This window comes from Paramisgurnus dabryanus, chromosome 11 (assembly GCF_030506205.2).
Source record: "Paramisgurnus dabryanus chromosome 11, PD_genome_1.1, whole genome shotgun sequence".
NCBI classification, from domain to species: domain Eukaryota; kingdom Metazoa; phylum Chordata; class Actinopteri; order Cypriniformes; family Cobitidae; genus Paramisgurnus; species Paramisgurnus dabryanus.
Window position 1 is genome coordinate 10,536,775 of NC_133347.1, and position 14,756 is coordinate 10,551,530.

General features: G+C 35.6%; 1 protein-coding gene across 1 annotated transcript; it reads right to left on the minus strand.

The window, feature by feature from the left end:
• Positions 1-474: 474 nt before the first annotated feature.
• Positions 475-12,195, minus strand: st6galnac5b (ST6 (alpha-N-acetyl-neuraminyl-2,3-beta-galactosyl-1,3)-N-acetylgalactosaminide alpha-2,6-sialyltransferase 5b). The gene is made up of 5 exons (XM_065246677.2): positions 12,053-12,195; positions 11,167-11,343; positions 5,952-6,343; positions 4,983-5,090; positions 475-3,941 (listed from the first exon to the last, which is right to left on the minus strand). The coding sequence occupies exons 1-5, from the start codon at positions 12,062-12,064 to the stop codon at positions 3,719-3,721; spliced, it is 912 nt and encodes a 303-aa protein (XP_065102749.1). The 5' UTR covers positions 12,065-12,195; the 3' UTR covers positions 475-3,718.
• Between the last annotated feature and the right edge of the window lie 2,561 nt (positions 12,196-14,756).

Genomic DNA, 14,756 nt, shown 5'->3' on the forward strand with positions numbered 1-14,756 from the left:
TAGAATCCCTAGGCAAGTAAATTCAACAAATGATAATCTACGTCCCTTAAAAGTATACTTTATTCAGGGCTTCTGCCTTACGCAGCAAGGTCACCTGTTATCACAGTGATGCCTCGGGTGACTGATTATAAGAGCAGACAGAATCAGAGCTGAATCAAAGGCCAGCTTCATTTATACATTCTGTGTCCTTTTAAATCCCTCCAATTTCCTTAGACTACCCGAGGCACAGTCGTTGTTGTGCTGGGCACATTTGACAGCCCTCTCGCAAATAAGCAGAAGTCATAACTTCATATCCCATTAGACCGGTGTGGCTCCTGTAAGCTGGACAATGTCACACCATTAGCATTCCACATTGGCCTCAACTTTCAGCTGTAGAGGTAAAATGAACAACGTTGCAGGCAGCAAGTCAATACAACCTCTCACACAACCTTTATAATGGGAATCGAATGAAGAGCCGAGCAGAATTTCAAAAACTAAAGGCTGCTCTCTCACTTAAGGTCACGCTCATGGTCAGAGTTGGTGTCTTTTGATCAGAAAACATTTGAGAGAAAGACCTACACCTCATGCATTGATTCAAAGTATAAAGATTGTATAAAATGTGTCTGTTTAGAAATTGTTTGAAGCTTCAATGTTTTTTGTTACATCATAACATCTTGATACGTGATAGTTTTAATGTGCTGGCTTCAATTTGTGTATAAAATGCAAATTCAGTTTGACATTCCCCACTCCTGATCAAAATGGTTACATGTGGAGAACTCTTTAAAAAGGAAAGAGTCTGCATTAAAGCACTTCATGGTGCTGGATGGTCTTTGAGAGAAATAGACAGATGGTCAAACATATTTGTGCTGTAAAAGATCAAATTAATAACATCATGTCCATAATTGTGCATTCAAACCATTTACTCAAAAGCATTTGCATATTTACATACAGTATTTACATCTTAATTTAAGAGATAAATATCTTTTCACATACACATACACAAACAAATCCAGTGAGTTTATATGATAAAAGTGTAATTTGGAAAATGTCCAGTTTTTAAGTGGTGCCGTTTGGATGCTTCTACTAGAAGAAATCACTAACATAATGTGCTTGACACTATAAGTGGCATAAATGATTACGCATGTACCCATTATGAACTAAAATTACACATGGTGAACAATGTGACCCAGATATCAAATGAGTAATTTTGGGAAACAGCAAATGTGATGTAATTAAAATAGTAATTTATCTGATAAATGAACCATTGGTGAATCATAAAATATACAATGAAAATTAAACAATATCAGAATTAAAGTAGCCTATGTGCTGTAAGTGATAACAGGTTAAGTTAAAACTGTACAACAGTTTTTCAGTTAAAATTAAAAAAATTAATAAATCAAAAAATTATACACTCTTAAAAATAAAGGCTCTTTACAGCGATGCCATAGAATAATTTTTTTTGGTTCAACAAAGAACCACTTTTCCCCGCCATTGATGAGTTATCTCATCAATTAAGAGAAAACATTTTCCTGCCAATGACGTTTCTTGACGAGTTTTTACGGTAATCTGTAATTCGCTATTATCCACTAGATGGCACGTTCCCCAATTTACAAAAAACTAAAGCAAAAACTAATGGGGTGATTCTCAATCACAATTTTCAATCATTGTTTAAGCCCTCAAGGAACTTGAAAGGCTCTTTATAGCGATGCCATAGAATAACCTTTTTTGGTTACACAAAGAACTACTTCTTAACTAGATTAACTAAATTAGACTTGTGAGGTGTCATGAAACATCTTGATAATAAAAGTAAATGCTTAAAATAGTAAGCATATAGTTATAAACATCTTTTCATGCATTATTTTGCACATGATTTCAAATGACATCATAAAAAACAATTTTGTTATTTTTTCCACATTTAAGGGGAACATTTTCATTACCGCAAAGTGTCAATGACTGGATTTGGGTTCTTTGACATGGAAATATTTATAATTAAAAAAGCTTTAATGCATGTTATACTATAAACATGTACAGTAAAGAAACATGTGGTGTTTGGTGATCATTGGTAAATGTAGAGACAATAATAAGGAATGTAAATGTGTCCATGAAAAAATTTCTCATCCTCCGCAACAAATTTCAATCATTGTTTAAGCCCTCGAGGAACTAAAATTTTCCAAAAACTAATTGTTGGAAGGGACATAATTGACTGTGACACTCAAGATGGCTACCAGGTAAGCAGTTCTTATTTTTTCTCTCCAGATAAAAGTTGAAATTTTGTTTGTCATAGTACCTAGACAACTTTTTAGTTCTCATTACTGAAACATGAGTTTGTAAATGCATATATTTAATGTAATATCATGTTGCGGTAATGATAATTTTTGATAATGATGATCTAAAAAATGTAAATAATTCTATAGGAATTTTTTAAAATCCTCTTAAAATAATGTTTATAGTAAGTTCATAAGAAGAAATCTTATATGTGCAAAAAAATTGGCTTCAAGGGCTTTTTAAAAATTCTGATGCTGGACGCCTAAATCTGTATTTCGTGAGAATCACCCATTTTAGCAACCTTTTAAACTCTGTGTATGTTTAGATCATCGTTCTGAATCTGATCTCTAATGAAATTCCTTTACAAAAATGCATTTTTTCTAGCCTGGGTGCCAGCCGATCTTAGCCCCGCCCACAACATTTTGAGGAACGGGAAGATCGGTCTGGAGTTTCACCGTTGAGTTGCTACTATGCTCGACCCAAAGCTGGTCGAACCAATCAAATTGTCAGGGCGGGCTTTATATGATGATGGACAGATGATCAGTAACGTAAATCAACCACGTCACCAAAGAGCGCGTGTGTTGAATCTGTTGTTTACAACGAAATGGCTGCCGCGGTAGAAATCAGATGTGTGGACTCTGACATTGAGTCTGTTCTAAAAGATATCGACAGAGCATTGATTTTAAAAGAGGAACAGAGAAACGCGAGCAAGGCATTTGTTGATGTTTTTGCCGTCCTACGGGATTCGACAAAAGTTGTCGCACTTATGAAAGATCAAGTTAAAGAAGCAACTAAAATGGGTATCACGGCGATGCAACTCGGTGTGCACGACGAGATGGATATAACAAGCAAACGTAATGGGTATCGTCGTTGATGAAGTTCAACTAATGTACAAATGGTAAGAGATAGTCTTACTGTATGACTTAATGTGATATAAATGAAATGTTGTAAACATAGTAGGTGTTGATGTACGTTCGCAAACTCAGACTTGTAGTGTGTGTCGTAGCGAAATAACTAGCAGTTCGGTCAAGCTGCAAATACGTCATTTCAACATACGTCTCACACCCCGTTGCTCTGATTGGTCGTAGGTCTATCCAATTGAGTGCAGAGGCATTTTTCGGTTGAGACACGCCTCATAATTATAGCTCAATGGAGCGGTATCAGACTCAAATTCTGACTAGAATTGAGTATGACAACGTCAGGCTACATTTTTTCAGCTTTTTGAAGAAACATACCCATATTTAAGAGGTTATAAAAACAGAAAAAATGAAGATAGGATGAAAGTTTTGAAAGCAGAGGGTCTGTTCTTTCCTTTGATATATTTGTATGCTTATATATTTGTAGAATAAATATTTTCTGGAAGGCAATTTGTGAAAATCACAAAAAATGCTGGCAGGCAACTTTTTTTAAAAAAAGCAGATGCACATATATCCACAAACAGCATCCAGTTTTCTGCATCTGAACTGGCTGAACGTCAGGAAACTGTGCGGTTCTGTGCGACATCTGCTGGTCTCCAGTCTGGTTGGTAGAAGTGTATATTGAACATACGTGCCCAGTTGGCAAAGACACGTTTTTCTGTAATAAAGCGATGGTGGCTGCCGTGGCGGCCCTGTTCGTGGGAGAGATACATGGTACATTCATCTGGCCCAGCAGGCTCATAGTAATGATATGGCACTGGAGGCTCTGGGTTGGAGGACCTGTTAACACATTTGTCACATATGAAAAAAGAGCAAAGGAAATCGGCTCAATGCAAGTTGTTATTTTGCAAATGTTGTTAAAAAATTGTTGCTACCAAAATGAAAATTCTCTCATCATTTACTTCCTCTCATGTTGTTACAAATACTGTCTAGAAATATAAAGACATGATCAATAAGTCATTTAAAGGGAGAGTTTACCAAAAAAAAATCTCTCATCATTTACTCCCTCTCATGTTGTTACAAACCTGTATACATTTCTTTGTTCTGATGAACACGAAGGAAGATATTTTGAGGAATGTTTGTAATCAAAGCGATCATCAGCCCCATTCACCTATATAATATTCTTTTTTTCTTCAATAAAAGTGAATGGGGCTCATGATCGGTTTGGTTACAAACATTCCTTAAAATATCTTCCTTCGTGTTCATCAGAACAAAGAAATTTATACAGGTTTGTAACAACATGAAAGGGAGTAAATGATGAGAGAATTTATTTTTATTTTTGGGTAAACTCTCCCTTTAATTAAAGGGGCAATAAGTAGGATTTTAAGTGTTTTATTAATCAAAATCAATGTCTTTATTCATAAATATGTGCTCGTTGGTGTCAAATGACCTTTGCCAGTGATCTGACTTTTCTTAAGCTTAGAATTTCGTTCCGCCATACTGATAAACTATAATAGCAGAGAGGGACAAAAAGCACTTGCCTACCAACGCGTTTCCACAACGCGTTTTCATTCAGAACACGTGAACCAGCTGCAACGGACAAGGAGATCAGCGATTACATAACGGCTACCGTAGTTGCAACACGCATTTGGAAAGAGGAGGAGCTAGTAAGCACTGTTCGTTTGAATGCAAAATACAATTCCACCACTTGATGGGGGTAGATCTTACTGATTGCCCCTTTAAATGACTTATTGATCATGTCTTTATATTTCTAGACAGTTAAGCAACCTAAACATTATTTACTTTAAGCCCCATAATAATTTAGTTTCTCTATAGATACCAAAAAGTCTGGTAGTGCGAATATTGAAGTCATAGTCTTACGTGCAAAACTCAGAGGGAATCATTCCATAGACGTTGATCCTATCACAGATCTCTATAGCGATTGCCATGGTGAACCACCCCGTGCTCAGCCAGGAATTGGATCCTCTTCTAAAAATATTGCAGAGAGTAAAGCCATCTTAATAAAAGTAAATTATGTAACCGTATACAATTGTATTGTTTCTTAATTTGATGATTTTTTTATAAAACCCAAAATAAAAGACAAATATGATGTCTCTCTGGAGACTCCTATTTGGTACTGCAGGTTTACCCAGATGTACAGAAGTATCGCTAACCAACTTAGATGATTTACTTTGGCAGATAGAAGGGATACAAAAGATCCGTAATCTCTTCTGACAGAAAATTCAACACTTGAGTTTAAGGACATCTGAGTATTTCACATCAGATTCAGGATTGTAGTTTATGTCTGGTTGGGTAGATTCCAGCTGGCAGTAATTTCCAGCTGGCACAGATCCTGTGTGCTGCACAACCATCAGCCAAGGTCTTTAATGCAAGAGTGAATCAGGATGATTCCTTAATATACAACAATGCCAAGCAAAATCTCTCGGGTCCAACAAACCAAACAGGCTCTGGTGGTCTTCACATTAGTTAACAAACTATCCCGGAGCACAATTTTTCAGTTTAATCGGCGAACAAAACAGTTCCATTTTTATTAAAATGTTTTAAAACGTTCTCCCTATATGTATTTTTGCTGCACTCTTAAAAATGCTTGGTTATTTTCAACCCATTATTGATTCAAAAAGGGACAAACCCAGCCTTGGGTTAAATAATCCAAAAAAGTTTGACCCAACACTGGGTTAAAACGATCAAGCATTTTGCATTGAAACAATCCAGCATAGGTTAAATTACAACCCAACATTATTAGTGGCTTTCACCACAGCTCATGTATATTATAATTACTAACACGACATCAAAGATTGGATAAACATGACATCACATTAACATCCTCACCTATCTTTTCCGGTTTCCTTCTTAAAGAGCTCATCAAGCTGCAGCATCTTTAACTGTGAGATGATGAACACCTGTAGTTTAGGCATCATCTGCTTCATCCGACGCAGGCTGGCATCCCGCCGCATGTAGTTTTTAGGGCCCCAGAAGAAAAAGAACGTCTCCAGGCTGGAGTTAAACAGTTCGTGGGGTTTTCGTAGCACACGTTGCATGCTGGAATGTGCAACCACGCGGAGACTCGTCCTCTGCCCAACGTCTTGCTGATAGCGTTCTGTTGGGGCGTCGTTCATACGGATAACACACTCTGTTTGGTCAATCTCTGCACCTCGATCACTTCCTTTCATGTGACCAGAGCTGGTCACTAAGGCACAACATTTGCAATGCATCCTAAGAGGCTGAGGATTAAATTGGAGACAATGATAAGGAGTTTGTGGGGTTATGTTTGTAATATATACAGTATACTATAGAACAATAACAATCTATAGAATAGTTTAGATCTCCTTGATTTAATGATATTACTGGAAAACAATGAAAAAGCATAACAGATCAAAGTGTCTAGTACCACAAAGACATTCTTGTTTAATTTTTACCTTTAAAATCCATTCAGCACAATTAAGAACCAACCAACAGAAAAAAGCTTCAAAAGCAAAGCATTCAATACTGAGAAATGCTCATATCCAGCCTGATCTTACAGAAATGCATACACATTTTACGCAAGTTGGCTAATTCGTATGAATTCGTATGAAGTGAATCATACAAAAGCTTATTAGAAAGTGCAATAATGAAGCCCCACCCCAAACCCCGCCTCTAAGTCCACATTTATAATTTAATTTATTAACATCCTCCTTCTAAGGATTTCTTCAAACTCTCATAGAAATCTCAGAGAAATCTCTCATCAAGATGCACAATTATATCCTTGCTGACATAACTGACATACACAGACTTTTTTATTAAATGTGAGTCATAAATACACTTAAACCTACCCCTATTGGTTCACAGTAGAAAGTCAGACAGGTTTGGAATGAAAAACTGTAATAGTGACTAAATTCATTTTTGGGTGAACTTACCTTACAATACCTTAAACGTCATGCATCTTTACAATTAATGGTGACTATACTTACAGTCTTGTTCAAAATAATAGCAGTACAATGTGACTAACCAGAATAATCAAGGTTTTTAGTATATTTTTTATTGCTACGTGGCAAACAAGTTACCAGTAGGTTCAGTAGATTCTCAGAAAACAAACAAGACCCAGCATTCATGATATGCACGCTCTTAAGGCTGTGCAATTGGGCAATTAGTTGAAAGGGGTGTGTTCAAAATAATAGCAGTGTCTACCTTTGACTGTACAAACTCAAAACTATTTTGTACAAACATTTTTTTTTCTGGGATTTAGCAATCCTGTGAATCACTAAACTAATATTTAGTTGTATGACCACAGTTTTTTAAAACTGCTTGACATCTGTGTGGCATGGAGTCAACCAACTTGGGGCACCTCTCAGCTGTTATTCCACTCCATGATTTTTTAACAACATTCCACAATTCATTCACATTTCTTGGTTTTGCTTCAGAAACAGCATTTTTGATATCACCCCACAAGTTCTCAATTGGATTAAGGTCTGGAGATTGGGCTGGCCACTCCATAACATTAATTTTGTTGGTTTGGAACCAAGACTTTGCCCATTTACTAGTGTGTTTTGGGTCATTGTCTTGTTGAAACAACCATTTCAAGGGCATGTCCTCTTCAGCATAGGGCAACATGACCTCTTCAAGTATTTTAACATATGCAAACTGATCCATGATCCCTGGTATGCGATAAATAGGCCCAACACCATAGTAGGAGAAACATGCCCATATCATGATGCTTGCACCTCCATGCTTCACTGTCTTCACTGTGTACTGTGGCTTGAATTCAGAGTTTGGGGGTCGTCTCACAAACTGCCTGTGGCCCTTGGACCCAAAAAGAACAATTTTACTCTCATCAGTCCACAAAATGTTCCTCCATTTCTCTTTAGGCCAGTTGATGTGTTCTTTGGCAAATTTTAACCTCTTCTGCACATGCCTTTTTTTTAACAGAGGGACTTTGCGGGGGATTCTTGAAAATAGATTAGCTTCACACAGACGTCTTCTAACTGTCACAGTACTTACAGGTAACTCCAGACTGTCTTTGATCATCCTGGAGGTGATCATTGGCTGAGCCTTTGCCATTCTGGTTATTCTTCTATCCATTTTGATGGTTGTCTTCCGTTTTCTTCCATGTCTCTCTGGTTTTGCTCTCTATTTTAAGGCATTGGAGATCATTTTAGCTAAACAGCCTATCATTTTTTGCACCTCTTTATAGGTTTTCCCCTCTCCAATCAACTTTTTAATCAAAGTACGCTGTTCTTCTGAACAATGTCTTGAACGACCCATTTTCCTCAGCTTTCAAATGCATGTTCAACAAGTGTTGGCTTCATCCTTAAATAGGGGCCACCTGATTCACACCTGTTTCTTCACAAAATTGATGACCTCAGCTATTTTTTTGAACACACCCCTTTCAACTAATTCAACTACTTGCCCAATTGCACAGCCTTAAGAGCGTGCATATCATGAATGCTGGGTCTCATTTGTTTTCTGAGAATCTACTGAACCTACTGGTAACTTGTTTGCCACGTAGCAATAAAAAATATACTAAAAACCTTGATTATTCTGGTTAGTCACATTGTACTGCTATTATTTTGAACAAGACTGTATGTGATGAGAATGTGTGTCCCTATGCGGCTGTATTGATCTTAGCAACGCAAAGGTCCTGGGTTCAACCCAAGGGGAATACACGTGATATACAAACAAATGTATAGCTTTAATGCACTGTAGGTTGGTTTGGATACAAGCATATACACTCATAAAAATAAAGGTGCTTTCATGACATGATGCCATAGAAAACCTTTTTTAGCATTGCTGTAAAGCACATTTTCAGAATCTTTATTTTTAAGAGTGTAATGTAATTTGTCTGTAAGCTATCACGCACAAAACTACTATTTTCAAAACAAGTCAGAAATGAAACAACATCTTCTGCAGTTACATTTTAAGCCATAGATTCTGATTGACAGTATAGGGAGAAAGAGAGGAAAACGAAGATTCACAATCATGATAGTTCTGGTGATTACAGCACATCAGCATGGAGGCAAAATCCTGACAACACCTGCTCGCAGCCATTCACTTTATCTGATCAGGCCTGGCTGTCATGAAGGAAAAAATTATAGCATCACCGGCTTGTGCAATTTAAAATGCTTTAAAGTGGCAGACTCCACCTGACACATCATCAGAAACTTGCAAGAAAGCAACAAGACCTAAACGGATGACAGAAAAAAGTCTTTGGAATAGTGCACTTAATATCAATCTGTTAAAAAATATTATTGGCTAAGAAAAACTTCAAGGACTGCATTAAAAATTGTTGCTAATTATACAGTACTGTGCAAAAGTCTTAGGCCACCATCGGCAGTGTTGGGGGTAACGCATTACAAGTAACGTGCATTACGTAATAATATTACTTTTCTGCAGTAACGAATAAAGTAACACATTACTTTATAAATGTACACATTAATATTGGAGTTACTTTTTTTAAAAAGTAATGCAAATTACTTTTCAGTTTAATTAATTCAATAAAAAAATAAAATAATGTACTTAATTAAATTGAACATATTAACGTAAGATTACGCACTCTGTGCGCCTGAGCGGTAAACGTTTGAGTCAGAAACGGAGATGGCAGGCCCTAGCTTGACTTTTTTGCGATCATAAAAAACTCCTGCAAGGCCTGAAAACGATCAAGCCTCAACCAAGTAAGAAAAAGTAACGCAAAAGTAACGCAAAAGTTTAAAAAAAAAGCATTACTTTCCATGAAAAGTAACGAAGTAACGCAATTAGTTACTTTTTTGGGGAGTAACTTAATATTGCATTACTTTTAAAAGTAACTTTCCCCAACACTGACCATCGCTTTGTTTTTTAGCAAAGTTTTAAAGTCCATCCATATTTATTTTTCACTCTTTTTTTAAAATACAAACAGAAAATACAGGATATCTACACAAAATTAAAAACAAACATTTTCGAAACTAAATGTTTTCTTCAGGCATCAGTCAGTATTTATTGTGACCTCTCTTGTCACAAAACACATCTTGAGCTTTTTTGAGGAGACTGAAGTCCTGAAGTCATTCGATTAGCATTAGAAATTAGGATTTAATTTAATTTAGGTTTAAGAGATCCTGCAGCTGCCTGCTATTGCTCAAGTGAAAGGGGAGTTTGACACTTTAGCTTATACTTTTATGCGGTTTTTTAATAATATATACACATTTCCTGTATATTCTGGTTGTGAAAATGAAGGTTTGTTTTTAATTCTGTTTAAGTTTCTTAAAAAGATTAAGCTTTATGTGAAAAGATTCTTAACATCATAGTGAGATATTTTTCTGAAGACCACTATACAGTTTAATGGCTCAGGACAAACCTAAGCCTTTAAAAAATGTCACAAAACAAAGAAACTGTCATTGATTGTCCAGGCAACGTCGTGTATTAAGAATCAGGTGTTTGTAAATTTTTGATCTGGGTTATTTTTAGAAACTCTCTTATTATTCTGTGTTGCGAACTTACGAACATTTCTCATCTGAAATACTTGTTCAGAGCAGGACTAAATCAAAAACAAAACTTAATTTCTCCTCTTTTTCCATAATGTACTGCAAACTGCAGTTACTATTCACATTTTAGTTTAAAAGGAAAATCATCCAAATATGCAGTGATGCTTTTATGAAATATTTGGTGCATCACTAATGCAGACTCATCTAAATATGTGGTACTTGCTGTACATTACATTAGAAAGTAATGCTGAATTCTGGGAAAAGTGAGGGTTTCAGGGAAAGAAAGAGAGAGGACAGCAGAGCAGGCAGACAAATAAAGACTACTGACACATTAGAATGTCATTATAAAGCTAATCTAAGACAAGTGTGTTTATACAATTACTCTTATAAACTGTCGTAAATTGGTTTTCCACATTTTAATAACTGCTCAATTATTAATTATAACTTTTAGTCCACTACACAACAATTTCACACAAGACTCAACTCAACTCTGATCTTACTGCCCAGCCTTTCATTCAAATAATCTGAAATGGTTAGGGAGGTTTTTCAAGAAATTGAAATCATGAATAAATTTAAATAAATAAATTAATTAGTTACTAAACTAAAAATGTCACCTTTTGATCATTGAAACTGCTGTAACCTTTTAAGTAGGATGTTTGGTCTCTCATGTCTTCCATCTGATGCTTGTCTGATGGATTCTGATTGTCTGGTGTGTTGGCAGAACTGTTGTTGTACAGGAACAATAAGCTCATACACACTGTCACAACACCAATCAATATGATCCTGTGACGCTGAAACAAGAAATAACATACTGTCAAAGCTTCATACACAAACATTATACACTGATACATTATATGCATGCATCATTATACTGTAACATTTCTTATTGATATCTGCTTTTATTGTTTAGCTACTGTTTATGTTATTCATATAATATATGTTTACTTCTGTTAATGTGTATTGTTTATTCTTAGTATTTTTGTCTAATAGATTTATTGTTTCTCATGCCCTTCTAGTTCTACCCCATCCTTTTATGGGGTCACTGAACAAAATAATTAATTTAATTCAATTAAATTCAAAATAATTTATCACCAAATCATTTAATTACATAATAAAGTCATTTTATTTTTATATGTTTATTACGTTTAAAGAAAACACATTTAAAGTTAATGTTAGGAGGTGTGAGCACGAGTGAAATGTGCAGCCTACCTGTAGGCTATTTTATTAGGTTTACTTAAAATTGTAAGTTTTTGTTTACTCTGTAAGTAAATAACTGTTTTGTAAACTGTTTAATCTGTGTGACTGAAATCACCCTTACAAAATATCATGGGATTGTTGGTTTATATGATTTACGTCACGGATCACGAGTAGCCTACTTATAGCCGTGATAAGTTACTGTTACATCAACTGTGGCAAATGACAGTAAGCTTAAAACTTTCTTTACCATGGTGAATGTCTCCACAGACAGTTAAAATTTTAATCTAAGAGAGAGTAGCCTACCGTTGGCGTCATATTGAGTGTAATAATCCCCTCAGTTTTGTCCAGCGCGCGCGTTCATTCAGCTCGCAAACAAGCGCGCGGACTCACAGCTGCTCGCATCGCTCCGTCTGCACCATAGACCTCACACGCGCACCTCATATCTGCACAGATGCATCTGAAGACTAAAACTGAATCTGATCTCACAGACTGAGCAGTGTACGCCTGGTCTTAAAGGACGCCGGATATTAATCCTTATTATAACAAATATTAGCCTACAACGTTTTGACAAAATAAGAAAAAAGTAATTTTTTGTTACAACTGTATGAGATATGTAAAGACTTTTAGAAGATTTCTTAATCATTTTGATGCAGTCAGCAAATGACGTATTACAGTACAGTAAAGAGAGATTTATTGTGGGGTTAAATCAAATAGTTTTGCTCATTATGTCCTATCAAAATAGTGTATTAAAATAATGATACATAAATCAAAATACAAAAGCCAATACAGATGTGCACAGTTTCTGCAAAATCGTATTACTCTACCATTTATTGTATTGTATTCTATTGTATTGTATTGTAATAAAGGTACATGAAGGTACAAAAGTTGTCGCTGGGGTGGTACCTTTTCAAAAAGAACACTTTTGTACCTAAAAGGTACATATTTGTATCTCTAAGGTACCTCAAAGTTACATATATTTATCTACAGTAAATGGTACATATTAGGACCTTTTAGAAAGGTACTGTCCCAGTGACAAAAGGTACATTTTTGTACAATTTTCCCGAGATTGTATTCAGCTCAGTTGTACATTCTTGCCAAAACCACATTTCTAGGGCATGTATTCGGTAAGGTTTTGAATCATTTGAAATTTTGCTCCCATGAAAATTTAGTCAACAGATTTTTGGTGCCCTAGGCAGGATAGTTGTAGGCACAGACACACCAGGCAATCTGAGCCTGTATGTTTCTGGAGTATGTGCCTTCAAACTACACTAGCAATTTATAACAGTACAGTACATTAATTGATGAGGACTACTGGTCTGCAATACATCAAGCTCAAATTCAGTTCCCTTTTGGTTTGCAATGATGTCACTTAAAAAACCATCACAATCCATCAGATATTCATTATGGAAGCACAGTGACTGACATATCAGTCAGTACATATGACTATATGGATTTGCACTCTCAAAGCTGGAAAATATTAGAAGATTAAGTTACTGTGTTACTATTTTATGTGTATTCACAAATATATTGTATAAATGTTCATAAATATTTACATTCTCTGTGTGTATACTGGAAAACTTAAAACAAAATTAATTGAGACAAGATTTTATTATGGATATTACACTGTCAGAAAAAAGATAGTCCCTATAGCTGCCACTCAGGCAGTACTCTTTCAGTAGTACACCTTTGCACCTAAGAGAATTCATATTAGTACCTCAAAGGTACCAACGAATGCAAATTAGTCCCTCCGGCATGTAATGGTACCAAATGTATACATATCTGGATTAAATTGTATTTTTGGACCTTTTAAAGGGTACTGCCCCAGCTTAAGACCATTTTTTACAGTGTATAAAAGTGTATATCAATACACCAATTACAGATGTACTTTAATCAAAAAATCCATCTCTGTAATCTAACAGTTAATTCTCAAGTCCCGCCACCTTTTTTATACAAGTTTAAATGGATTTTATTGGATAACATTGAACTCACCTACACCATTAATTTTATGAATTAAGGCCAGCTAGATGTTTAACTTAGAATAAGAGATAGATTGGTCATATGAGAAGACCTCTGCATAGCAAACCCGAACAATCAGCATATGCCCTGGATGTAACCGATACCATCTCCCTGTCTAAAAATGGCATGCAATGTGGCAGAGCTTTTCACGAGAGCAGAGATTTGCCTAAAGCAGTCAGTCTGAGTGGAATAAGACTGGAAATGGAGATGTCGGCGATACATTTTTCAAATCTAATTCACCCTTTGCTTTACAGATTTATAAACAGTCTATATTCTATTCAATATCTATTTAACAATAAGGCACAGTTTAATTTATGCTCTGTGATTGTTTTGTTGTCTCAGCTTTGAGATTTGAGAAGGCTGCTCTCCAGCCATTGAAAAGGTTATGAGACCACTTTAATTTTCCCTTTAATCATCATTTGTGACATCTCAGTCCATGTGTCTGTTGAATTTCAACAATAGTAAACATCAGGAGTGACAATAAACTCACACATAAAAGACTAAACACATGCCAAGACACATAAAAGATTTGATTAAAAATATACATATCTGTACATATTGTACATATATTGTCTCAATATTGTCCCAGTGATAACTAGGGAACATTTTTTGACCATTTGTCTGACAGTATAGCTCTCAGTTCAAACAAGGCGTACAAACAGATGGGCCATTACTAAATTACTTTATAAGAAAACTGATTATGGAATTAAAGCAGGCATTTGTATGACTCATATGCCCACGGGTTGTTCCTCTTCACTGACTGCTGCTCAAAAAGGTTGATCACTTTGGGTTTAGAAATAACTTGGCATATAATCAAAGTCCAGGTAAATGTCAATGTCGTGCTGTACTGTTATTGAAAAGACAACAAAATTAATTTTTATACTCCACAAGGCTGTCTCATTTAATTGAAGTATTTAATTAAAGATAAAAAACTGAAACAATGTTAAATAAGAAAGGTTACCTTAAATTGCATTACTAATATACATTACAT

Bases quoted from the DNA above. Each gene is read 5' to 3' on its own strand.
- st6galnac5b (XM_065246677.2), bottom strand. The intron at 5,091-5,951 runs GTGAGGATGTTA...CAATATTTTTAG, and splicing joins AAGGAAACCGGAAAAGATAG to AAGAGGATCCAATTCCTGGC. The intron at 3,942-4,982 runs GTAAGACTATGA...ATGTGTTAACAG, and splicing joins ATTCCCTCTGAGTTTTGCAC to GTCCTCCAACCCAGAGCCTC.